The 27,528-nt window shown below is 38.2% G+C and overlaps 1 protein-coding gene across 8 annotated transcripts in view; it reads right to left on the reverse strand.

Annotated features, from left to right (window-relative positions):
• The window catches only part of myo9b (myosin IXb), a 67,091-nt gene that overhangs the window by 17,570 nt on the left and 21,993 nt on the right, over positions 1-27,528 (reverse strand). For 7 of the 8 annotated variants that reach the window (XM_057856612.1, XM_057856613.1, XM_057856611.1 and 4 more), the window contains exons 8-29: positions 24,021-24,141; positions 23,830-23,919; positions 21,941-22,057; positions 21,733-21,867; positions 21,530-21,642; positions 21,300-21,441; positions 18,405-18,594; positions 18,260-18,335; positions 16,234-16,326; positions 16,065-16,104; positions 15,864-15,974; positions 15,721-15,801; positions 15,471-15,581; positions 15,273-15,395; positions 14,352-14,501; positions 13,257-13,402; positions 9,011-9,352; positions 5,454-5,535; positions 5,150-5,341; positions 2,122-2,228; positions 1,954-2,036; positions 1,415-1,599 (exon numbers count right to left, since the gene is read on the reverse strand). In XM_057856612.1, coding sequence (XP_057712595.1) covers positions 1,415-1,599; positions 1,954-2,036; positions 2,122-2,228; positions 5,150-5,341; positions 5,454-5,535; positions 9,011-9,352; positions 13,257-13,402; positions 14,352-14,501; positions 15,273-15,395; positions 15,471-15,581; positions 15,721-15,801; positions 15,864-15,974; positions 16,065-16,104; positions 16,234-16,326; positions 18,260-18,335; positions 18,405-18,594; positions 21,300-21,441; positions 21,530-21,642; positions 21,733-21,867; positions 21,941-22,057; positions 23,830-23,919; positions 24,021-24,141 — 2,830 coding nt within the window. The remainder of the gene's footprint in view (positions 1-1,414; positions 1,600-1,953; positions 2,037-2,121; positions 2,229-5,149; positions 5,342-5,453; positions 5,536-9,010; positions 9,353-13,256; positions 13,403-14,351; positions 14,502-15,272; positions 15,396-15,470; positions 15,582-15,720; positions 15,802-15,863; positions 15,975-16,064; positions 16,105-16,233; positions 16,327-18,259; positions 18,336-18,404; positions 18,595-21,299; positions 21,442-21,529; positions 21,643-21,732; positions 21,868-21,940; positions 22,058-23,829; positions 23,920-24,020; positions 24,142-27,528) is intronic. The other variant, XM_057856615.1, reaches the window with a different exon arrangement.

A 27,528-nucleotide genomic window follows, 5' to 3' on the forward strand; every position in this document is an offset into this window, starting at 1 on the left:
TTCGTTCATGCTTGGGGCTGTTTTTCTGCATATGGGACAAGACGACAGCACTGTATTAAGGAGAGGATGACCAGGGCCATGTATTGTGAGATCTTTGGGAATAACCTCCTTCCCACAGTTAGAGCATTGGAAATGGGCCGTGACTGGGTCTTCCAACATGACAGTGGCCTGAAGCAGACAGCCAGAATAACCAAGGAATGGCTTTGTAAAAGTTCTGGAGGGGCCTAACCAGTCTCCAGACCTAAACCCAGTAGAAAATGTTTGGAGGAAGTTCAAACTTTTTCTCAGTGACAAACCAGAAACCTGGTTGATCTAGAGAAGATCTGTGTGGAGCAGTGGTGCAAAATCCCTGCTGCAGTCTGTGCAAACCTGGTGAAAAGTTACAGGAAACGTTTGACCTCTGTAATTGTAATCAAAGGCTACTGTACCAAATATTAACATTGATTTTCTCAGGTGTTCAAATACTTATTTGTAGCAGTATAATAAAAAAAAAAATGTTTAAAAAAAATCATACTGTAATTTCTGGATGTTTTTAGATAGTCTCTCACACTGGACAAGCACCTAGCATGAAAATTTCAAACTCGCCCATCATTTCTATGTGGGAGACTTGCAAAATCGTAGGGTGTTCAAATACAGTACTTCATTTCCTCATTGTATTAATCACCTGCCTTCTACAGGATTACGTTAAGAGCCGTATGGAGAAAAAAAATCATTTGCTAAAATCATTTGTAAAGTACATCGTTTAGTTTACCGTTTTATGGATTTCTCTTCTGATTTTCTGTATGCTTGTCTTATTTTCGTGAAGGTGTCTTTTTTTTTTTTTATCTTATAGTTACCGTAATTTCTCAAGTAACTATTTTGTTATAGTTTACTTATACTTATGTCCCTCAGCTTTTTGATTTTTTGTGTGGAAAAAAACTACTATTGTTCTAACTATTGAACTACATTTTTGCCAATTTCTCCAGTCCAATATTTTTGTGTATTTTTCTGTTGTCATATATATGGAACACAATTCTTTTATTTGCATATTTATTACATATATTTGTTTTTTTTATTTAGATTTTTGCGTATTGTTAAAATATACCATATTTTGGACGGTGTTTTCTTGAAATATTTGCAGTTCATAACAGTCTATGTTGGTGGGAAGGGATAGTGGTTTATTTCAGAGGAGGCATTTTTTTGTTCAAGTTGTTAATGTACCTAAGGCATGGGAGTTATCTGACTAAATGGAGAAAAATACATAATACCAGCAGAGCTGATACGATAATAAAAATAGTTTTTGTGCGAAAAAAAAAAAAAAAAGAGTAAGCTATAAGTGCATGGTTCTGACTGCAGCTGTGTAAACATCCTAAATGCCCATAACATACTAAATTGCTTGAAATTTGTAAAGGTGTATTTTATTTGCCCTCCTCACTTGGTTGCCGAGAAACTCGTCCAGGTTACGCAGCTCTTTGGAGTCTTGGATCTCGCGCTCCAGTGAGACGTTCCAACGCAAGCCCCGCGTTGCCCGGCTAATTTTGATGGTGGGGTTGCGAGCCATCTGCCCAGAGTTCTGCACGGGCATCTTATACGGCTGAGTCTTGTAGGTCGGTAAGGTCACTACAGGGAAATTACGTAAAGTGTTTAAGTTACCTTAAACAAACCCTGATGGTGGTGCTGATGTATCAATCCTGGATCATAACAGATAACGACGTACATCACAATGGTTCATGCAGACGTATTAAGAGCATAGCATAAGTTTAAAAATATCAATATTTAATAGTAGTGTTAAATAAGATATTTTTAAAAAATGAATAAACACCTAAGTATGCTTTAAACCAGTCTGTTCAGTGACCACTAGATGGAAGCATCATCGAAGCAAAATTTGTGGAAAAGTCACTTCAGTAGCACATTTAAAGCTCAAAGTGCAATACGTGCAAAGAAAAGAACACAGCATCACATGTGAACACTTACCAGCTTTATCTTCTGAGGAAGAATCATTGTTGGCAGGTAATTTAGGTGTTCGTTTTCGCAAGAATCTACTGAGAAACCAGATTCTGCAGCAAATGATATCAGCATTCAGGAAAATATTTTAAAATCATACAAAAAAGTGATGTTATAATTTAAAAACTAGGGTTGTACTTCTCTGGGGTGGTGAGATGTGATTGGTTAGATCTCTGTGGTTCAGAATTTTCATTGGAATTCCTGGCAGGAAGGCTGTATCTGGACCCATCTGGCTCTTCAGGGATCTAAAATGCAGGAAAGCGTGTCAATAGTGGGAGACAAATTAAAGAATAAATAAATTGGAGATTCCCACTCCTTAGTAAGCGAGCCCAAATCCTGCCATTCTCCATATTCACCGCTTGCATGGCGTTTAAAGACCTTCACCATTGAATGCATAGTCATGCAAAACTGCAAAAAGAGCTATGGCCACCAGCCCTTTTTTGGCTTCCTCATGCATGCACGAGAAACAACAACAAAAAAATTACCTTTTTGTTTGTGATAACTGTCTTGCTCAAAAAGACAAAAATAAAAAATACTGTTTCTGACTCAATTTTATGGATAATGCACAAATTGGCTTTTAAAGTATTAATCTCTAACAGAGTGAAGATGAGTGGCAACGTAAATATTTACTGTACTTTCAAGTCGAATTGCACTAGACGCTACTAGATTTTCTAATTACACTCCAAATTTTTCCACTTGGGGGCCATTGTGCTCCTAGTGAAACAGTCTGGAATTATTTTATAGTTAAGATGCTTTCATTACCATATATTCTGTAAAATATTAGGTAAGATGGTTAAAAAAAAACGTCAGCTGTGTGTTTTGAAAGCCATTTGGCATCGTTTTGACGATTAGGGGCTAAGTAAACTTGACAGTATTTATAAAACAACAATCCTTTACAAATTGGTATTGCAGCCATATTTTTTTGTTTTTTTGGGGGGGATGTCGCCGATTCAATCAGGTGATCGGAAATCGGACCGATCGCGCCATTTTCAGAGGATCGAAATCGGGTGAAAAGGATGAGGTTTTTAATAAATTAAAAAACTATATATACGTATTTTTATTAAAGCTGCAGCTATCAATTATTTTAGGAGTCGATTAATCTATAAACTAGTTAGTTCAAATAATCGAGTAATCAGATTAGGAAACGTTTAATGCGTTGCAGAATACATTTTTGGAATGTAAAACAAAGGCTTGCTAAGATTGCACTTTCAAAATAAAATTCCCGAGTGTTTCTTCAAACTATGCAGAAGTGCACTTTATTTTAAAAATAAATCAAAATACCCGATCTTAGCCTCAAATGGTATTTAAAAAAATTATAATGAGGATCTAAGTACAACAAAAGAACAATTGGCTAACTTACACAGCAAAAGTTCGCTAGCTTAAATGCTATAAAATGCAAAATTTTTTAAAACAATATTCTCAAATTGTTCAAACACATATTCCCACAAAAAACGGCTAAACAAACCTATAAACTAAATTACGAATGCATTAAAAAAAAACATCAGCTCAAACAAAAACATAACGTACGTTGGTCTAAACAGGGAGCAGTTGGATTCAGCCATGTTAAATGAGCTATGCAATATTCACTGTTGCCGCTAGAAGGCAGTGTATCCACCCAAATCAGTAAAACTAAATGCAAATACTTTCAAAACTTACCATTACAACGCCACTCTAATTAAACGAATACTCGAAGCAGCAAAATTTGCTTTGAAGATTTTTTGTAATTGAATTACTTGAGTTAATCAATTAATCGTTACAGCATTAATATATATATACAGTGGTACCTCTACATACGAAGTTAATCCGTTCCCGGACCTTGTTTGTAAGTCGAAATGGTCGTATGTCGAGCAGGATTTTCCCATAGGAATACATTATAATTCCATTAATTCGTTCCACAGCCCAAAAACCTTCACTAAATCCTTAAAAAATACTGCTGGTACTATTACAAATGGCAATTACACATAGCAAAACAAATAAATTATAAATCAAAATCGTGATAATAATAATAATAATAATTCCTGTATTAATATAACGAATCGGGTTCTAATGTGGCGGACGTTTTTTGCTGACGCTGAACGCACCGCGGGGCTGACGTGCCAGAGACAGACCGGTGAGCTTGAGTTTCACTTTCACTTTGAATGTTTTCTTGAGAACACTGTCAATTGCGGCAGACAGAAGGTGTTTTTGTTTTGAATAAGTTGTGAAATAAATGATAAAAACGTGGCGAAGTTGGCGATTTCTCTGGAGATGTTACCACAATAAGAATTGTCAGCTTAACTTATAAAGACTGGCGAACGATGGTCGGAGGAGGACCGTGGAGATGTATTGTTCAGCCATTTCACGGATGCCCACCCTACGCTCATATTTTTCTGTCATTTGCATCTTCATTTAGAAGGTAAGTGTCAACTTTTTCCTTGTTTCACCACCTGTACCAACCTTTTCTGAAACCAGTGTTGATTTGTCACACAAGAAAATCCGCCGTGCATTCGTCTGCGGTGCTGCCATTGTCGTCGTATTTCGAGCATGTCGTCGGATGTAGAAACAAATGGCGAGTCAAATTTTACGTCGGATGTCGAAAAGTTCGTGTGTCGAAGCGATCGTATGTAGAAGTACCAGTGTATATATTTTTTAAAGGGCTAAAAAGTAACAAAATAATCCAGAAATACAATGGCATTGCCACAAGAAACAAAAATATATACGTTTTATACTCCATAGCCCTCCCGAAAAAGCGGAAGAGCAAGTACTGTGAACAGTACAGTACTGTAACATGTTTGGATCTTTTTTTTCCCCCGTATCGGATCGGCAGATACTCAAAGTCATGTGACTCGGACCCAAAAAATACGCCATCGGGACATCCCTAGTTTTTTTTACATCTACCTCACAGCTGAATCTCAGCTCTGGTCCTCTAGCATTGACTTTGCATGTTATTGTAATGGTCATTTACACTCAGTTTAGAAATAACTGCAATTGGATACTTAAACTTGATAATGAGGTTCATCTCAGTAAATCAGAAATACACTGTCAAAACAGAAGTATTTCCTTTTTCCCCCTATAAGCAACAGGGCACTCTCAAGTCCCACAACATTGTAGCCGTCCATTTCTTTTTTGCAGTCATGCACATGCGAACGTACGATGAAGAGCAGGTCCATCTGCTCTGTACCTTGACCTGAGATTTGAGGGCTCGGACGTCCACACTACTGGCTGAAGTCTTCAAGGTGCTCGCACGGGGGCTGAAGGGGGGGAGCGGAAAGCTCCAGTACTCGCTCTCCTTGGAGCCGGCAAAGTTAATCATCAAGCCACTGCGGGCGTAGGCTAACCGCCGCTTGCGCTTGCGATTTTTGCGCAAGCGCACCCTGACCTGACGAGGGAGTGATGAAGCATGTGCACTGTAAAGCTTGTGGAGCTCGTGTGGTTTAATAGATAAGGACCCTAAGTAATGAACAATAAAAGGTCTAAAATTTCAACAATACCTCGCTTGCAGGCGGAGAGCTGTCGGAGCCAGACGTGCTGATTTTGGACAGTTCATCCGCTGACATGGACTTCCCTTTGTGCCTGTTGGGGACAGGGACAGAGGTGAAACAGAACTGTGATTTTAGGGAGAGTGCAACAATATATCGAAAAGGTGAAATACTGCAATATTTTCTAACATAAAACGTTATCGATATGCTCCCACGAAGAATCGATATATCGTTTTCAAAAGGTGTCACCGTTTAAAAAAAAAAAGAAAAAAGAAACCAACAGGTTGCTAGCAAAATCTTCCATTAGAATAGTGTAGTGCTGCAACGATTAATCGATTAACTCGAGTATTTGATTAGAAAAAAATATTCGAATTCAATTTTGCTGCTTCCAGTATTCGTTTAATTAAAGTGTCGTTGTATTAATTAAAGTGGCGTTGTAATGGTTTATTTTGAACATGTTTGCATTAGTTTTATTGATTTGGGTGGATACACTGCTCGCTAGTCTGCCTCATTTCACATGGCTGAATCCAGCGGCTCCCTGTTAAGACCAACATAAGCTAATTTTTTGTTTGAGCTAATGTTTTTTACAATGCATTCGTAATTTAGCTTATAGGTATATTTAGCGTTTTTTTGTGGGAATATGTATCTGAACTCTTTGTTAAGAACATTGTAAAAAAAAAAAAAAAAAAAAAAAAAACGTTTGCGTTTTTGTTATTACTGCTCGAAATAAAAATCAATCAATTTTATAGCATTTAAGCTAGCGGACTTTTGCTATGTAAGTTAGCCAATTGTTCTTTTGTTGTACATAGAGCCTCATAAAAAAAATATATACTGGACTGTCTCAGGAAATTAGAATACACAATATTCTAATTTTCTGAGACAGTCCTGTACATTAATCCACCATTTAAAGCAGGGGTGTCCAAACTTTTTGCAAAGGGGACCAGATTTGGCGTGGTAAAAATGTGGGGGGCCGACCTTGGCTGACGTCCTTTACATAGAACAATATACAGGACTGTCTCAGAAAATTAGAATATTGTGTATTCTAATTTTCTGAGACAGTCCAGTATATATACCATTTGAGGCCCAGCTCAGGTATTTTAATTTTTCATGTTCCTTATCTGATTACTCGATTATTCGAATAACTAGTTCATCGATTAATCGACTACTAAAATAATCGATTGCTGCAGCCCTAGAATAGGGTCAACATTTGTTCACTGGCTGCCATTGACGGCGCTTGACATCCAATTCATTTTGACTGGATTGGTTGCTAGCTCCATCAATGGCACTGAAACCAGAGCAGTCTTTTGTGGGCATTTATGGCGCACTTCCTGATAATTTGAGGGTATTTACAGGTTAATTCCGTTCATTTTGAGCCACTTCCTATTCAATTGGGGACATTCTTGCATTACATCCATTTCAGCAAGTCAAAATCAAAAGGAAATGACTTGCAAATGTCCCCAAAACAACACAAAGGGATCTGTAAATACCCCAAAAAGAAAAGGAAATGACGTAAAAATGCCCCAACATTAAATCATTGCCTGGCATTGGCTGCCACTGACAGCCATACACGCCCAATCCGTTTGAGTTGGGAGGGAGGGTAGAGAATTACCCTATTTTTTGGACTATAAGTCGCACCTGAGTATAAGTCGCACCAGCAATAAAAAAACCAAACGAAGGAGAAAAAAACATATATAAGTCGCACTGGAGTATAAGTCGCATTTTTGGGGGAAATTTACTTGATAAAATCCAACACATAGAACAGATATGTCATCACGAAAGGCAATTTAATATAAAAAAACAATAGAGAACAACATGCTGAATAAGTGAACAGTATGTTACATGATGCATGTAGGAAATGTGAATATACCGTCCTAACCAGGACGCTACGGCTCGGTCCTGGCTATACAGCGAGCTAAACTCCTAAATGACGATGCTGGACGTCCGTATAATTTGCTGACTTAATTTTGGCCGTCGTTATGACACCATCATTTGAAGAGTAAAACTAAAAATAGAAATAATACAAATCAATTTCGTCCTCGATACAAAACAGGTTCGCCTCAACGTAAATAATTGATAATTAGCTGCTATTACAGCAATGACACAAAAGGTTAGCATTCGTTTGCTAGCATTAGCACATCGTTCAAACAACCACACAACTGGCTCTAAGAGTCCGATCGCCGGTGGAAAACGCACAACAACAACAACAGAAAAGATGATACACACAGGCGCTGCCTGATATTTTACAAGCATAAACAATGAACGTAGGTTCGCAGCCGTGTTTCTCTTTCTCTCTCGCCCATTCGCTCAGACGCTGCGTAGCCGTCCGTCTTCTTCTGGCGTGTGAGCGCTCTTCTTCGCGTAAACAAGTGCGAGTACGCCCCCACTTGGGCGTGAAAGCGCCACAAACTAAAAGCATGCATTTCAATATAAAAAAGTCAATAATACAATTGAACACACCTTGCCAAAGGCAGAACGCGAACGTGGCCATAGCTTTTAAGAGTTATTCAGATAAATATAGCATAAAGAACATGCTAACAAGTTTAACAAACCATCAGTGTCACTCCAAAACACCAAAATAACATGTGAAATGATATCATAATGTGTTACTAATTTCACACATAAGTCGCTCCTGAGTATAAGTCGTACCTCCAGCTAAACTATATATATAAAAAAAAAAAAACTGCGACTTATAGTCCGAAAAATACGGTAAATTCATTTGCTGCCGCCCCTCTACTTAAAATGGATTAGATTTCTACTGATTAACACTAGAACTACCAAGGGTGGATCAGTTGATATAAATCACTTCTGTTACTACAGAAGGGTCATCTGACTCTTATCAGCATATATTTTGTGAGCATTGAGGTCCTCATTAGTCATTCCCATTCACACTTGCAAAACCACAGGGTTAAATTGCTCCAGTTAGCATCTTGAGTGTTTGGAGGGCAGGGCTGCCTTGGTTTTGTCAGACAATGGACCGCTCAGGCAGGTAATCAGGCGGACAACCTTTTTACTGTATGAAATGTATAATGAAACTGTTTGCTGCGACATAAGAGCTGTTTGAGCTGCCGTGGAAAGTTCTTTGGTCATTCTGTGCTTCAACATAATAATCTGTGAACCTTGACAACTGAATGTTGGGACTTGTCAAGACAAAGTAAAGGTGCCTGATGGGATTTGTCCCAGATGTTCTAACACTCAATTTTCTAAAATGTAGACAGTCTGGTTTAGCTACAGTTCTGAATGCTAGTCTTAGTTTCATGCCACATGGCCCTCGCATAATTTTTACACTATCCCAGGAGTTAACAAGTCTGGATGTGCAAACATTCAAGATGCTAATTGCAGCTATCCAGAGTGAAACCCCCTCTTCACAACTATATTTGGTATCGAGGTCTTTTGACGCCTTTCTGGTATTTCATTATAGCTCCCCCCAAAAAACAACAACAAAAAACGGGACTTCCAGTGTAACTAATTCCAGTCAAGCAAGGTCCCCTATGAACATGTGATGAAAAAAAAAAACAGTCCTGTGTCTCATCTACTCTGTATGTCATAAAAACTGGAATTGAAATACTCACTTGAAGTCATCCTTGCGTTTGTCTTGCCGCCTCTTCACTTCTGGACTGGACTCGTCACTTAATCTCTCCCGCCACCTATCGGCCTTCTCTTTAAAGTCGCCGGTGTCATTGTAGCGCTGAAGAGAGGAGCTCTTTGGTGAATCAGCGCCACCGGTCTCCTTGTCGCCGCTCACTCTGGAGTCCAAAGGCAGGGATAGCGGTCGGTTTAAGGGCGGAGGGGAACCACGACCCCCTCGCCTCTCCCTGCTGACAGCGGACTGGCCATTGACGGTGTCGGCCTGCTGACTTCTGTTAGGGCTCAGCTCCACTTTGTGTTGTCGACGTAGTCCTTTTCTTGATGAGCTGTCCAGTGTGATAAGCACCCATTTTCAGTTTCTAATGCTAACACATCATAAAATTGACACATTCCGGATTGGATATCTATCGCGGTCAATAGCAGCAGATTAGTTAAATGGAAAGGTAACACCTTTACCATGAAAATACCAGTGGAGAAACTCCTGTTTAATAAAATACACATAAATTCATTCTCTTGATGTGTAATATTAGGGCCTAAACCTAAACTTTTTGCAAAGGGGGCCAGATCTGGTGTGGTAAAAATGTGGGGGGCCGACCTTGGCTGACGTCCTTTACGGAGAACAATATATTTAAGCAAATTTTAGCAAGCCGTTCCGTGTGTCACATTTGCTTTATCATAGGGCTGCAGCTATCGAATATTTTAGTAGTCGATTAATCGATGGACTAGTTTGTTAGAATAATCAAGTAATCGAATAAGGAACATGAAAAATTAAAACACCTGAGCTGAGACTCAAACGATATAATTTTTTTAAAATGAGGATCTGTCTACAACAAAAGAACAATTGGCTAACTTGGATAGAAAAAGTCTGTTAGCTTAAATGCTATTAAATGCTAAAGTTTTTTTTTTTTTTTTTTTTTTAACAATGCTCTTAACAAGTGGTTCAGACACATATTCTCACAAAAAACGGCTAAATATACCTACAAACTAAATTAAGAATGCATTAAAAAAACATTTGCTCAAACAAAAACTTAGCTTATGTTGGTCTTAACAGGGAGCAGTTTGATTCAGCCATGTGGAAAGAGGCAGACCAGAGGGCATTGTATCCACCCTCGTCAGTAAAATTAAATGTAAACACTTTTAAAATCAACCATTACAATGCCACTTCAATTAAAGGAATACACGAAGCCACAAAATTTAGTTAGAATATTTTTTTCTAATCGAATACTCGAGTTAATCGATTAATCGTTGCAGCACTACTTTTTTTTTTTTTTTTTTTTTTTAATTTATAATTTCAAAAACTTTGCAACTAGACTCTCGGGCTCTTGCGAAATACTGTTGCTGTGAAACTAAACTAGCTTCAAGTTGCTTCAATTTCTCGCTACGTATCTACCCTGTAATCTTGTAGTACATGTCAACATGCCTTGTTTGGTAATATTGCCTCATATTGAACTCTTTAAAAACAGCGACTGTCTCTTCGTAAATAAGGCAGACACAGCCGTTGTGTATTTCAGTGACGAAATAGTCCAGTTTCCACCTATCCTTGAAGCGCCAGCCGTTGCAGTCAACTTTTTTTTGTTGACTGTCGCCATTTTAGAAAATTGGGAGTAAAGGGTCACTTGTGGTAATGTTGCTTAGAGTGCTGCTCCCTTTTAGTGGGTAAATGAGGAGCAGCATTTAGTGTGTAAGCTACTTCATATGCTTGTAGCAGTACTGCTGACCAATTTATTAAGTCTGTGTATAGGCCAGACGTTATTGATTTTATGACAGAGGCTGGGGGCCGGATGAAATCTGACCACGGGCCGCATTTGGCCCCCGGGCCGGACTTTGGACACGTCTGGCCTAAACAAAATTCAAAATTTCCAGGAAGTGACCTCTCAACATGTATTGTTGGAAAAACGTCAATCGAACCAAATATTTGCCAAAGGTAGGTGAAATAGCCACTGACAGACATTTTTGAACGCAAGTACTATTTTACCCATTCAAAAGCTGGTATTTCAGATTGTCCCGTATTGGCTACCTAGTGTAACATGCGCGGCTATTGTAGAAACAAGCCTTTTTGGACCCATGAAGTGGGTCGTCTGAGTCTCAGACAAAGAAAGGAGAAAGACAGTGATAGATTGAACAAGTACACAAAACTATATAGAGTGTGTGCCTATTTTCGCGGCTACTATTTAGCCGTTTTGAGTGTATCAGCATTTATGTGCTGTACGTATGTTGCAAGACAATACACACGCTCATTCATTACACATTGACCGTGCTTGTAAGCGGTGTCATTTTCCCCCCATTTAAACCAATTAATTTTCTTCATTATCGGAGGTCTATAAAATGTGTAATTTTTTTACTTAAATACCTGTGCAACTGTAATTTCACAAAAAGGTTATTTGCACTGCTGGCCAAAAGTAGTGGCACCCCTGCAATTCTGTCAGAAAAGGATCAATTTCTCCCAGAAAACGATTGCAATTACAAATGCTTTGGTAGTAATATCTTTATTTATTTTGCTTGCAATTAGAAATACACAAAAGGGAATGGGACAAAAAAAATCAAATCATTATCATTTTACAAAAAACTCCAAAAAGGGTTGGACAAAAGTATTGGCACCCTTTGAAAAATCATGTGATGCTTCTCTAATTTGTGTAATTAACAGCACCTGTTACCTACCTGTGGCATATAACAGGTGGTGACAATAACTAAATCACACTTGCAGCCAGTTAAAATGGATTTAAGTTGACTCAAACTCTGCCCTGTCCCCTTGTCTGTACCAGATTGAGCATGGAGAAAAGAAGAGACCAAAGAACTGTCCGAGGACTTGAGAAGCAAAATTGTGAGGAAGCATGGGCAATCTCAAAGCTACTAGTCCATCTCCAAAGACCTGAATGTTCCTATGTCTAAGGTGCGCAGTGTCATCAATAAGTGTAAAAGCCCATGGCATTGTGGCTAACCTCCCTAGATGTGGACAGAAAAGAAAAATTGACCAGAGATTTCAACGAAAGATTGTGCGGATGGTGCATAAAGAACCTCGACTAACATCCAAACAAGTTCAAGCTGTTCTGCAGTCCGAGGCTACAACAGTGTCAACCCGTACTATCCGTCGGCGTCTGAATGAAAAGGGACTCTATGGTAGGATACCAAGGAAGACTCCACTTCTGACCCAGATAATTAAAAAAGCCAGGCTGGAGTTATCTTCTACTTACCTGAGGAAGCCATAAACGTTTCTGAAGAATGCTCTCTGGTCAGATGAGACAAAAAGTAGAGCTTTTTGGGAAAAGGCATCAACATAGACTTTAAAGGGGGAAAAACGAGGCCTTCAAAGAAAAGAACACGGTCCCCACAGTCAAACATGGCGGAGGTTCCCTGATGTTTTGGGGTTGCTTTGCTACCTCTGGCATTGGACTGCTTGACCGTGTGCATGGCATTATGGAGTCTGGAGACTACCAACAAATTTGGCAGCATAATGTAGGGCCCAGTGCGAGAAAGCTGGGTCTCCCTCAGAGGTTATGGGTCTTCCAGCAGGACAATGACCCAAAACACACTTTAAAAAGCACTAGAAAATGGTTTGAGAGAAAGCACTGGAGAATTCTAAAGTGGCCAGCAATGAGTCCAGACCTGAATCCCATAGAGCACCCGTGGAGAGATCTGGAAATGGCAGTTTGGAGAAGGTACCCTTCAAATCTCAGAGACCTTGAGCAGTTGGCCAAAGAAGAATGGTCTAAAATTCCAGCAGAGAATTGTAGGAAACTCATTGATGGATACCGGAAGCTGTTGTTCGCAGTTATTTTGTCTAAAGGTTGTGCTACCAAGTATTAGGCTGAGGGTGCCAATACTTTTGTCCGGCCCATTTTTGGAGTTTGTGTAAAATGACAATGATTTATTTATTTATTTTTTCCATTTTTTTGTGTTTTTTCATTGCAAGCAAAATAAATGAAGATATTACTACCAAAGCATTTGTCGTTGCAATCATTTTCTGGGAGAAATTGAGCATGATCTGATAGAATTGCAGCAGTACCAATACTTTTGGCCAGCAGTTTATAGTACCTGTGGTCTGTTGCATGAAATACTTTGAGCATCTGTCATTCACAAAAAGGTAATTTCCACTCTTGGTTATTAAAGTTAAAAATCTATAGCATACATGAAAAATTTGAAAGTTACTGTATGGTCAATGTAACAGCAGTTCATTTTCAGAGCACTTCTGGTTCGACTCTCAATGGCAGCCTATGAGTTAAGGTAGCCTACCTGTTTCGTGCGGATCGACCTTCATTAGAATACACTTTTCTGCCTGGTTTGTACTCTTGCCCCGACCTCTTCAGTGAAGTCCGCCATGCCAACTGGATGACCGAAGCGGCTTTGCTCCGGTTCTCTTGAAACTCACGCCAATTCCTCTGAAATGATACATCAGTGTGCTCGGTCACGCCATCAATAACTGCAGAAATATCGCTTCTTGATGACTTCAGCTGAAGTGAAGTCGATTAGATCATAAATCGATTATTGATTTTACCCCCGAAACCCCCACCCTTTAAATGCGTTGTACATTACTTCCAAAATTGTTCAAAAATCCTCTCAGGCTTAACCAAACTAATATTTCATTATCAAGTTAACAGTTAAAAACAGTAAATAAAATACTCAAGTCCCCATTCTGTATCAGCAGCTTTAAACTACATTCAATTAATTTAATGATGTGAATCAACCGTTAAAGTTGTTAAGATTGCTATCGTTACTCCATAATTTCCCTTCTGTCTCCTTTCGACATGTCAAAGTTTTAAAACAGTTTCTTCATTTAAAGATAGATTCAAGTTAAGATTTTGCCAATTTAGGAGTATTTTAGATAAAACATTATTTAGGTTCGCTACAACAGAGCCTTCCAGAGAAGTCTACTGTTTTAAGATGGCGGCTGTTTACAACGCAGCAACTACTAAACAGCAAGTCTGTCATTTCGTATCTAGTTCTCTTTATATGTTTTAACGCCGCCGTCGTCTGTCATTTTGCATCTAGTTCTACGTATATGTGGTATCTATTATAACCTTATGTGTCCGTATGTTTGTAGCAACTAGCAGCTGGGTGTTGTTTGAAGCAGCTGTCGGCCGCAGTCAGGTATTTTTTTTTTTTTTTATCTAGCGGCTTGAGTTGTACATGATATTTACTCTCGGTCCGTTCCTCATTGCGCCTCGAAGACCTCGTTGACTGTATTTTAGTTCAGCTTTACCTGGTATAATTTAATTATCGGAATTTGGATGTTTGTGAATCGTTCTCGAATCTTCCACGGCCGAATCGCGAATAATCTAAGAATCGGTCATTTCGCACGCCTCTATTTATTTGATGAGTAAAACTTACCTGTATGATGAGCGAGGCATCTCTCTTCTGCAGGAAGTGCATCCTCATCAGACACGAACGGAACCAGCGCTGCAGTGTGATGATGTGACGCATCACTTCCTTGTTTAGTCTGTCCTGCAGCAGTTGCCTCTCCTTTTCTTTAAGGAAAACCTACAGTAGCAAGGGACAGGAAGTGACGGGTGACATCCTGAGTCTTTATTAAAGCTTAGAATTTTTGACATTATGCTTAATTTTCGAGTTAGCGAGGGTTTACTTAGTTGGTGGAGTTGGTTTCAACAAATTGTGCAGTTTGTTAGTTGCGCGGCTCCGGAGTGGTTAAGATAGCGCGAGTCAATGGTTCTTGCTAGCATGCCAATAATAAAGGATATTTACAGATCTAACATAGTCGAGTAAATTCAAAATGAAGATCATTGTTTCAAATACACATGCATCCAAAACGAGAAGAAATAGGCAAAGGAAAGTTTCCACAAATTCCCTATGAAGAACGAAGAACAATAATAAACTGTGGTTACTTGTTGCTGGCTACGACATAAAAAATCAGCCGTGAAAAGAAAAACAAAAAACGATGTGATATCACTCCACCCTGCTTGCCTAGACAGCATGTTTGTTCCCGACAGAGCTGCTGAATTACAAATGTTGCAGTTCATCCTGTAATTATTGACATGCAATGGTGAGCTTTCATAACTTTATCCAGAAAACATAGCCAACATTTGATAGCTTGGGTCATCAGTGTTGTTTTTTATTGGCACGTTAGCAAGCGCCATTGACAAGCACTAGCTTAGCCACTCCGGAGCCCTGCAACTAACAAATAACAAAAACTGTACAGAATTTGTTGAAACCAACTCCACCGACAAATTAAACCTCCGCTAACTCTAAAATTAACCCTAACACCAAAAATTCTGAACTTCCCCTTTAAATCACCTTGGTTTTTCCGATTTGATAGGTGTTCTGAGCCAAGCCCATCCTGATGAACATTTCCGTGATGTGTTCGGCGGACTCTGTGGCCTCGTTTGGAAGCAACATTCGGAATTTTTCAACAAATTCCTGCAACCGATACTTGGGCGTTAGCTGTCTTATGCACCACAAACCAGATATATAATAATACCAATGAAAGCCCACCTTGAAAGTATATTTGGCATTATAGCCAGACTTCTGCACTTCAACCATGCGGAGGAGGTCTATGTAGCTTATTTGCCGGCGCACAAGTTTATCATCAAAGTAAAATTCTCTCTAGAAAAACAATAAAACACAATTATAAAAAAGAATATCAAGGTTGGACATCAGGCTTAGTGTACGTACATTTGAAGAAAGATGTTTTAAAAAATCTTTGCAAATTCACATAACGCATCTCGGAACAGACAAAATGTACCTTTTTCACATTGGAGCGTAAACAGAAAATAAAGGAAGGTTCTGCTTTCTGTACAGTGTCCATAAGCTTGCTGAGTGACGCCTGTAAGAGAGCGAGGTGTGTCAAAACATTTTCATGTGTGATTTGTTGAATAGATGAAGTACCTCAAACTGTGTGCAAATGGTCATGGTTGCAGGTCCACCCGTAGATACATGGGTGTGATCGTGCACCTCAAGACCAACAACGTGCTGGAGCGTGTGCAAATTCATGAGATTCTAATGGGACAAGGATGAAAAGATTCAAGTCCACCAGAAGTGAGAAATTAATACTTACAACAACAACAACAAAAAAGACTATTGCTTTACTTTTGGAATGAGTTGCTTCTGTCGACCGGCTCTTGTTTTCCTGTAGAAAACCGATAATTTATTTACGCAATGTATGTGTTGCCATTTTGGTGAGCATTAAGAGTTTAAAAGGTTTCAACAATGTCAATGAACTGAGATAATTACAGTTAGAACCAATCATTTTACTCACTTCCTCTTTTCAAAGTTGGTAAATATGTCCTCAAAGACGTCAAGGGGATGTTCGTCAGAGCGATCGAAGGAGAAGTCCAGAGTATTGCTGTTGCTACAAATACAAACAAACAATATATTTAGTGGTTTAACTCTTTATAAGGCACTCATTGGCTGCCATTGATGGTGCTAGATGTGCAATACATTAAGGCTGGGAGAGGACGGCAGTGAATGATCAATGGCTTGAACGTCTTGGCGGTCAATTGCACTGAAACAGCATTCACAGCCAGTCCTCTTAGTTTAAATTAATCAAATGTCTAACACGGCTAATGGCAGGCAGTGAGTTAATCGTAATTGTTTCTTAAAAAAAAAATTAAAAAAAACAAAACTAAACAAAAACTAAAAACAGCTTTAAAAATATTTAACTGCAATTATTTTCAATTATTAAAAGTAAAGAGAGGATTAAAAAGGTTAAACATAGGTTAAAAATTGAGAAAAAAAAAAAAAAGTCAACTGCAATTTGAACTAGATCATGTAGAAAATCAACTTTCCCAACACTGTGCATAAGTTACAGTGGTATGAAAAAGTATGTTAACATTTTGGAATTTCTTGCATTTCTGCATAAAACACCATCAAATGTGATCTGAACTGTGTCAAAATCGCACAGATGAAAAAACTGTCTGCTTTAACTAAAACCACCCAAACATTTACAGTTTTTCATATTTCAATGAGGATAATATTCAAACAATGACAGAAGGGGGAAAAATAAGCAAGTGAACCATCACATTAAATATTTTGTGACCCCCCACTTTGGCAGCAATAACTTCAACCAGACTCTTCCTGCAGCTGCAGATCAGTCTGGCACATCGATCAGGACTAATAATGGCCCATTCTTCTCTACAAAACCGCTGTAGTTCAGTCAGATTCCTGGGATGTCTGGCATGAATCGCTGTCTTTAGGTGATGCCACAGCATCTCAATTGGGTTCAAATCTGGACTTTGTCTTGGCCACTCCAGAACGTGTATTTTGTTCTTCTGAAGCCATTCTGAGTTGATTTACTTCTGTCTTTTGGTTCATTGTCTTGTTGCAGCATCCATCCGCTTTTCAGCTTCAACTGTCTGATAGTGGGCAGGGCAGCTTTAAACCACTTATCAGTGATTGGGGACACACACCTGATTTTAACTGTAAAAGTTGGTTTCAATTGCTCTTTAAGGCCATCTCCACACGTATCAGGATATTTGGCAAAAAGAACACATTTTACTATGATTTGGCCTACTATCCACACGCGCGCACACACATTTAAACCAGGGTTCTTAAGAACGACGGGGAAAGTGAAGAAGTGCAAATTCTGCGTTTGTGGCGCCATCATGTAGACACTGATAATCAAAGATTTAACTGGAAATGTCACTGACTGCGACACTTTGTCCTCACTTCACATATAAGACCAATGTTTGCATTTGGAGAGAATTAGTGTTTTAAAATAGCTTTTTTGCTTCCATTTTTTTTTTTTTTTTTTTTTTTTTACAAATTATTTCTCTGCCTCTTATTGAAAAATGGTATTCTGGATAATTATTTTATTGTTATAATTGTACTTAAAAATGAATGAAAGTGGTTGGCTGTGGAAGGATTTTTTTTTTTTTTTAACAAACGTGCAGGTGTGGACGCAATAATTTTTTCCCAACGTATTAGGGCAGGATCCTCGGTTTAAAAAAAAAAAAAAAAAAAAAAACCTCTGCTTGGTGTGGACATGGTATAAGTCTTCTTATCCAGAGGGTTGACTTACTAATTTTTCCCCCTTCTGTCATTGTTTGCATGCTATCCTCATTAAAATACGAAAACCTTTAAGTGTTTGGGTGGTTACAGTTAAAGCAGATACTATTTTTACATTTGTGTGATTTTGACAAAGATCAGATCACGTGAGAAATTTCAAAAGGTTCAGATACTTTTTCATACCACTGTATCTACATCACTTCATTTGAGGTACAGCATCCCATTAGATCCATCTAACAAAAGGTGACCACAAAATCAGGCAAGTGGAACACTTATACCTGGAAAGTCTGTCCATGTGACTGCTACTCTGTTTCATGTCTCTGAGTGATTTGCGGGAGGCACGACGGGCAGCAACTGAGATTATAAAACAAACATATGACATATGACAGCTACATTTGCCAAAGAATCTCTAAAGTAACCCACGATTTTCCGAACGCTTGCGTCCCAAGCTCTTGAATAAGGCCAAGATGCGGAAGGTGGCCCGGAGAAAACCCCAACGAAACAATGCCGCAGGACTGGAAGCAACCAGGTGATTCAAGAACGCCCGCTCGCTGCCACGGAGAAGCGATACAGCCTCAGGCTTCATGTGCTCTGTGTTTTTCGCTAAGAAGCCCTATAGGAACACAATTAATGATATTTAAATTTTATCAACGCAAATTGTGCCATGCACCTAAGGTGTACCTTAGCGCTGTATAGCTTAATGTATAGCTTAGCTTTCCCAGACTTGTAACATGTCAACATTCTTGAACAAGACAGTTTTGCCAAGTGTGTTAATGTTTTATCAACAATAACGAAAACGTACAAATCTCTTTCATGTCAAAAAGGAATACAGTTACCTAAATTTTCGGACTATAAGGCGCATCTGACTATAAGCCGCCACCAACTAACTGACACGAAAATGACATTTGTTCATACATAAGCCGCACTGGACTGTAACTCACAGATACAGATATTTACACCAAAAGATATTAACCGGTAACTATTTATTTGACAGTGGCAACATAAGACTGTCAGAAGATCAAATGAACCACCACGAAGCTTTGAACCAATTAGCTGCAAAGCTTTGTTGCGTCAAGAAGCTTCATTTGGCCATCATTGCTCCCTTGGGGGGGAGGCAGTGAACTTTTGCTGCCACCTGCTGTCAACGCTGTTGCCGTCCAACATGCCTCCTAGCATGCATTGCAGCGCTACAGATGTAAGTAACAATCAAAATTCAATCAAGTTCTGTGGTAATTATTTCTTCAGTTACGTTCCAGTTGTTTCATTAATTGCTAGTTATGGTATTTGGTTACACTTTATTTGACAGTTCCACCATAAGACTGTCATTGATTATTAGAGGTGGGAATCTTTGGGCACCTAACGATTCGATTACGATTCAGGGGCTACGATTCAATTATAAATCGATTATTGATGACCCCCCCCGCTATTAGCTGATTTTAATGTTTTGTACATTAGTTACAAAAACTTAAAAAAAAAAAAAAAAACTCGCAGGCTTAAATAAACGACTATTTCAGTATCAAGTTAACAGTTAAAAACAATAAATAATATACTCAAATCCCCATTCTGTATCAGCAGCTTTAAACTACATTCATTAATGTTGTGAATCAACCGTTAAAGTTGTTAAAATTGCTCCCGTTATTCCATAATTTCCCTTTTGTCTACTTTCGACATGTGAAAGTTTTAAAACTATTGTAAAGATAGATTGAAGTCAATATTTTACCGATTTAGGAGTATTTTAGATAAAAAGTTAATTAGGTTCGCTACAACAGCCTTGCAAGGAAGTCTACTGCTTTAAGATGGCGGCCATTTACTAACGCCCGCATCTAGCTTTTTGTACATGTGCTGTTAATGCCGCCGAGTCTATAATGCGTCTAGTCCTATATAAATATGATATCTACTGTACCATTATGTGGACGTACTTTGTAACAGCTGTCGGCAGCAGTCAGGTATGTTGTTGTTTTTTTATCTCGCGGCATGAGTTGAGCTAGAGCCGTGAGTTGAGCATTGGCATTACCCGAGGGGCCGGGTAATGACAAGCATGATGTTTAGCTACTCTCGCTCCGTTCCTCATTGCGTCCCGAAGACCGCGCAGCGCGCGGAGTGTGTTTTATTGCCGCTTTACTTGACATATTTCAATAATCGGAATTTGGATGTTTGTGAATCGTTCTCAAATCTTCCACGGCTGAATCGCGAATAATCTAAGAATCGGAAATTTCTCACACCTCTACTGATTATTAATAATTATGACATGACACTGTCATGAGCATTAATGAATGTTTATAACTAGGGCTGTCAAAATTATCGCGTGAACGGGCGTTAATTAATTTTTTAAATTAATCACGTTAAAATATTTGACGCAATTAACGCAGATTACCTGCTCAGACAGATTTAAATTACGGTACAGTTAAACACCACTTGTTAATTGTGTTTTATGGAGTTTTGCCGCCCTCTGCTGGCGCTTGGGTGCGACTGATTTTATAGGCTTCAGCCACCCATGACCACTGTGAAAGTAATTATTGACATCAACAATGGCGGGCTACTAGTTTATTTTTTGATTGAAAATTTTACAAATTTCATTAAAACGAAAACATTAAGACGGGTTTTAATATAACATTTCTATAAATTGTACTAAAATTTTTCTTTTAAGAACTACAAGTCTTTCTATCCATGGATCACTTTAACAGAATGTTAATAATGTTAGTGCCATCTTGTTGATTTATTGTCTTAATAAACAAATACAGTACTTATGTACCGTATGTTGAATGTATATATCTGTTTTGTGTCATATCTTTCCATTCCAACAATAATTTACAGAAAAATACGGCATATTTTATAGATGGTTTGAATTGTGATTAATTACGATTAATTAATTTTTAAGCTGTAATTAACAAAAAATTAAAAATTTTAATCGTTTGACAGCCCTAGTGATAACAGATGTCATTTAGTGTTATCCGGCAAATTATCTCACTTTTGAACGGATGTAAAAGATCCAAGTAGGACATAAACGGAGTGACATAATTTGCCAGATGACACTTAAAGATATCTGTCATAAGCATTCAGTAATGACCATGGTAGTGTCAAGTCAAAATTATGACGGTCTTATGACAGTCTGATGACACCATTGTCAAGCGTTACCTAATAACGCAAATATTTCAAAATGAGGGAAAAAAGTAGTGTCTTATAGTCCGAAAATTACGGTAATCCAGTGAAACAACCAGTGGAAAACAAAATGAATCATAAACCATGGATTAGCATGTTAATCCAAAATATGTTAAAGAAAGCAAAAATAGTTAAACACTGTGAGAATAACAGGCTAACCTCAATGTTATATGCAACACTGCCAGCAAAGTGTTGAATGACAAAAGATGACTCTTGGCCAGCAGAGGCTGCAAAGAGCAAGTCGTCTTTGAACCGCAGCGCTAACTTGTCCAGTAACGCTTTATCTGTCGCTTGAGGTAATCTAACAAAGACACAGACATTTTATCAGTTACACTGAAAAAAGCGTATATTCCCACTGAGAAATAAAATATAATCAACCATGGTCTTACTTGCTTTCCTCATTCAATACGTTGAAGAGGCCTTGACTGATAAGATGAATACATTTGCTGTTGTCACTGTACTCAAAGTTTTGCCAACTGATGCCCTCAGCCTCATAATCTTCCTAAAAAATGTTGTTACAATCATTTACACATGATAGGAAAAGAATGCTTCACACATGTGGGATAGAGAATAATTCAATAGTTTTTCCTACTTGCTGATGAGTGAAGATTTGCTGGTTAATGTAATACTGAAGCTTCTCGTTGCCGTAGTTGATGCACAGCTGTTCAAAACTGTTTGTGTGTAGGTTCTCCAGGCCAAACAGATCCAGAACCCCAATGGACAAACACTGACAAAAAAAAAATCAAAAATAATTATAATAAAAAAACTTTGTCTATGTAAAGAAAATAGAACTGACTTACTAAAACGGACTCATCCATGTCCCGCCTGTTGAGCATAGCATGGTTTATACGAAGGACAATCCAGTCGAACAGAGTGGCGTACAAAGACTTTGCCATGGAGTCCCGTGCCGCCACGGCCTTGGGGGACAAAAAAAAAAAAATCAATTCAACAAACCTTACCACACAATACCAACATGAAAAAATCAAAGTCCTACAAAGAACGTCAAATTTCTAGTAAAAAAAAAAAAAAAAAAACTCATCACACTGAAAGCAGCACTGGGTAACTTTTCAGTTTTGGTCGATTTTAGCGACGCCGGTGGACAAAAGCAGTAGTGTCTTCCCTTAAGGATGACTGCGTTTTCCATTATGACCAGCACTGTACGCCAGCGACTGTAAGCTGCGCTGATGATTATTCTTAAGTATCCTTTTATCCTGGTAGCCTTTTTTCCCCTACTCGGACAAAAGTTTTTGTCTCTTTTGTTGCTCTGCCATCTTTGCAGAATTCGCACGAAAGCGTTTGCATAGACTTCCATCTTTATAATGAATGGGGGAAAGGGGAAGTGACTTATGCCGTAAAGTAGTCGGCATATTTGTAGTTTTTCTGTGTGGCAGGGCTCCTGCCACCCTCCTCAAAGTTAATTAGCATCGATGAGAGCGACACAGACCCCCTCAAGATATAAAAGAAGTGTCATTCAACTGGTTGTCAGTCGACGTATCATCAAAAATGTAAAATTATGAAAATATTTTATGAAGGTTGAAATGTTACCTAGTGTTGCTTTAAGTAAAATAATCCAGTAAAAATTATCATTGCAGTAAAATTAATTTTTATTCTGAGAAATTTTACTTGTTCCTTGCATATGGCGGAAAACACAGACAACCCTGAAAAAGCAATTTCTGCTCTTGCACTCCTCTTTAAAAGAAACTGCTGTATTTTAATAGTTTAATGTGTTTGATAGAACAATATGTTTATATGCTGCAAAAGCAGATTCATGGCGCATTAAGCCCCCGAACTATTTTAAATTTGTCTGTTTTACCCTGGAAACCCCGGTTTACAGACGTCGCGCAACCGCTTTTGTTTCAACTCAGCCATAAAAAGAAGCTCAGTAATTATATTTATTATTCGAAATGTGTCATTTTTAGCTTAGAATCATTAATTGATGTCTAATATTTTGTTTAAAACAAAACAAAAAAAAGACTTAAAAAAATTATTCACTCACATATTTTAAACTTTTAAACAAATTACGTCACAATGAAAAAAACGGCGTCTGTAAAAAAAGTCTATGTATCTACCTCATAACTATCGCGAAATTGTATTTTTTTTTGTTGCTGTCGCATTTTTCCCGATGTGTTAGATGATAAATAATCGATCCAAACAAAGAAAAATTGAAAAAAACTTTTAAAATGGTAAATATATGAAAAAGAAAATCTCGACCACTCCTCGATGTCTGCGATTTCTGCATCACGACCCTTGTTATATTACCATGTTTCACCCATAAAATATAATCTAAAAATCCAGCTGTGGCCATTCACAGCTGTGTCTTGACACTCAGTGATACATGCGATATGGAGTTTTTGGATCGAAACAAGGTAAGTACGCGATAATATCTCGTTAAAGTCGTGGCGTCTGTAATTCTGCTCTCGCGTGCTCTCACCTCCAGATAGGGTTTTGCTGTTTAAAAAACTAAATAACTAAATAAATGCCCTCCTGTCCAAAATTTTTCTTCCGACCGGAAAAATGAGATTTTAAGCTTTCCAATGATGTATCAGACATGCATATCGGACAATTTTGAAATTTGGCCAAATTGGGGGTCTCAGAGCAGAACTTCAAGTCACCTGAGGGTTTTCCGCCATATATATGTATTTTTTAAAACTTGTTATTAGCTAAATGTAATTGGCATGTAATTGTGCACCTCCTGTAGCGTGTACTGTGAAAACACTGTGCCATTACTGCATAAGACTCTCCTCTCAATCAAAGTCTTCACCAGCGTCTCTTTTTTGACCTGGAATGAACAAAACGAGCATTACAAGACAAACAGAGCACTGTTGGGAATATTATACATTAACAATCCCTTTTTTTTTTTTTTTTTTTTTTTGGACATACCTTGAGTAAGTCTGACAAGGTGGCCAAAATGTCAGCGGGCCCCACCTCCACCTCATTGTTCTCCAATTCAGTGAAGATCACATTGCCCAAAAGCAAGATGGCTGAGAGGGTGAAAAATATTCTGCACAAAAAAAAAAATAACAGCAGACATTTATTAAATGCAAACATACTGTACTTCATGTTTTCCAAACACAAGATTGTAGCGGCCAGTCAAATTGCCTCATTATTGAGCAAAAGGCCTGACACCGGCTGTTAGGCACTCTCTTACAAGCACTCCACATTTTTCTCAAACTTGGCGAGCTGTGACTTGTCACTGATACTAAAATATATGGCAGAAACTGGAAGGAGTAAAATGAGTCACTCATTTTTCTCTTGACATCGTTCTAGCAAATGAAAATTTGAACACTGATGAGAATTGTTTTGTTATCATATTGTTTTTATTTTTCTAATATATGGAAGTTACGGAGATTCTTTGCAGTGAGTGCATTGTGTATTATTTTCAAATAATCTGCAAGCCATTTTATTTTTAATTATGTGCTGCCTTGAGATATACTACAGGTTGAATTTGTTCCATGACTATGCTGATAAATCAAAACACTTGTATCTGAAATCATTGTTCCCTATTGAAATAAATGGTAATGCAATTAAGGCTTTTGATGCTTCTCCTTAAAAATGACAGTTTATTTAATGAGAAAAAAATAGCCCTTTATGAGACTATACTTGAATAAAACATACAGCAATGGCACTCCATCTTGTAGCTTTAGCCAAAAGTACAAAGAAAGTGCACTCCATGTGTTTACCGTTGTGTCCCGAGGGGTGCTAGAGCTACTTCATGTGCTTACTGTAACGATTTTGTGCACATGAAATAAATACTTAGTGCGCACTAGGGCTGTCCCAAACGACTAATTTCCTCCCGATTAGTCAGCCGACTATTTTTACGATTAGTCGACTGATCTAATTTTTTTTTTTTTTTTTTTTTACTACTTTAATAATTTAATTTTTGTTGAAGCTTATTAATTCACAAAAATCATTTTGGAACACCTACATTCTTTATTAACGTATAAATAAATAACATAAATCAATATAATAAATAATAATAATAATAAATCAATAATAAATCACAAACAATGAGGTCAAATGATGCTGGCATTAACTAGTGCAAAAAAAAAATAAACGGAAACACTGAGACTTCACCTCTTTAACAGGAGTCAAAACCATTCTTACTCTTTTTGTGGTATGTCATTGTCTATATTGTTCTAAATGTTAAAATGAATTGCAATGTCCCGGACAACCATTTTCAGAATACTTTGTGTGAGTTCAGATGCTTTTTCTGGTTTGCATTCCGCATTTTTGGGGGAGGGGAAAAACTGTTCAACTTTTGTTTGTTTTAACCTGAAAATAGATAAAGTAGAGGGCACACTGAAATATTACAACTATTTTGAATGAGAGGCACACATACAATAACAAAAATTAAATATATAGTATTAATTTTATAGTATACTACAATATGTATATACACAATGATACTTTATATTATAAAGTGACTAACATTAGTGCAGTCATGGATTACAGTAAGCAGGCCAGTGCTGTTTCTATATATATTTTCCCCAAGTGGGAGCTTCCATGATCATAATAAATTTAATAATAATTAAAAAAAATAAAAAAATAAATAAATAAAAAAATATATATATAATTATCTATACATTAATTATTTTAATAAATAAAAATGCACGTTGATACGACGCACATAAAGGTAACTTCCATTTTAAAAAATCATTAGAAAGTTGTATGGACTTACAATCTGCTAGCTTGTTGTTGCTTGTTGTCTTGGAAAAATATACTTGGGTGACGGCGCTTCAAGTGTTCGTTCATAGCTGACGTGCTACCGTGGTATACGAGCTCAGCTTAGCAAAGAGTACACACAGTGGCACCCTCCATATTTTCCTTGAAATTATTCCAGGCTCTGGCTATTCTGGTCCGCTTTTTTGGCTTTATGCCACTTACATGTGTCACCAATTCTGCCCTTTTTGGTAATTGGTGGTGTTTTCAACTCCTCGCCATAATGAGGAGTGAACCGGCGATTCACTTGGCTCGTTGTCGTTGGTTCGGCCCATGTCCTCCTCAGGAAGGCGGTGGCGTTCATAAAAACACAGAGAGGTGCCGGATGGCTCTTTATCGATACTTTTATTGTCCAAAACAAAAACGCAGGGGCTGCAGCCACTGAACTCCGCGCTACCCGCGCAGCGCGCACTTTCCAAACTCACCAATCTCACTCCCTCTGTTTCGCTCCCTCTCTCTTGCTTGCTCGCCCACTTTCTTCCTCTTTGCTCAATCTGACAATGCCGGTCACATTGAAATAACAGCGGCCCCTTGGGGGTGTTCGTCACAACCGCTTGCATTGCGAGCGCCCGCCATTCTAAACTTTATCCGCATGTAATTTTTTTTTTTTAACCCGTCAATACCCGTCGACGGTATGTTTTGCCCGTCGACGCATTTACGTCATCGATGACGTCGATGACGTCGACAATGTCGACTAGTCGGGACAGCTCTAGTGCGCACGAAGTACAAAATCATTCACACGAAGTACTAGTTTGTTCACACAAAGTAGTAGCTTGTGTGAACGAAGTAGTAGCTTGTGTGCATGAACAATTTGAGCGTGCGCACGAGTTAAATTTTTTTTCATTCATGTCACGTCTGGGGCTTACCAAAGCGTGAGCTGCCAGTGTTAGTGTAACATTTCTACCAGGGCTGTCTCGTTTTAATGTACTGCGAGCTTGTTTCAATCTATTGCTAACCTCGTTTTCACATATTGCTAACCTCGTTTTAATGTAGCGCCAACCTCGTTTTAACGAACTGCCAACCTCGTTTTAACGTAGTGCGAATCTCGTGTTAACGTATCGGTAAACTCGTTTTAACGACTAGTTAGTGGCGAAAGCTAAATGCTAAAAACATTACATGCAACATGCTTATGACAACGTGACGGAGAGGCACCTCCGTATAGGAGTACAACTGTGTATGCCCAAATTCTCAGGACTCTGGGAAAAGGTAATGTTTTAAGCATTTAGCTTTCGCCACTAACTAGTCGTTAAAACGAGGTTGGCACTACATTAAAACGAGGTTAGCAATACGTTAAAACGAGATGTTAATATGTTAAAACGAGGTTAGCAATACGTTAAAACCAGTTGTCAATAGGTTGAAACGCGTTGTCAATACTGTATGTTAAAACAAGCCGGCAATAGATTAAAGCCATATGCTTGACTAACACTGACAGATCTGCGCTTCTGGTAGGGGCTTCGTACAGGAATAAAATGTAAAAAACTTTTTTTGGCTTCAGTTCAAAGTGCTATGTATTCGGCTACAAGTAGTAATAACTTTAAATTTCTTTTTAGAGGAATTGTGGATTTGAATTGACATCTTGTTTCTCGAGAAAAAACTCAGTCATTTGAAATACCATGTCTTTAAGATCATAATTTGTGGTATATTTATGAGTTGAAGAATTGATATCATG

Source organism: Corythoichthys intestinalis, chromosome 14 (assembly GCF_030265065.1).
Source record: "Corythoichthys intestinalis isolate RoL2023-P3 chromosome 14, ASM3026506v1, whole genome shotgun sequence".
In the NCBI taxonomy this organism is placed as follows: domain Eukaryota; kingdom Metazoa; phylum Chordata; class Actinopteri; order Syngnathiformes; family Syngnathidae; genus Corythoichthys; species Corythoichthys intestinalis.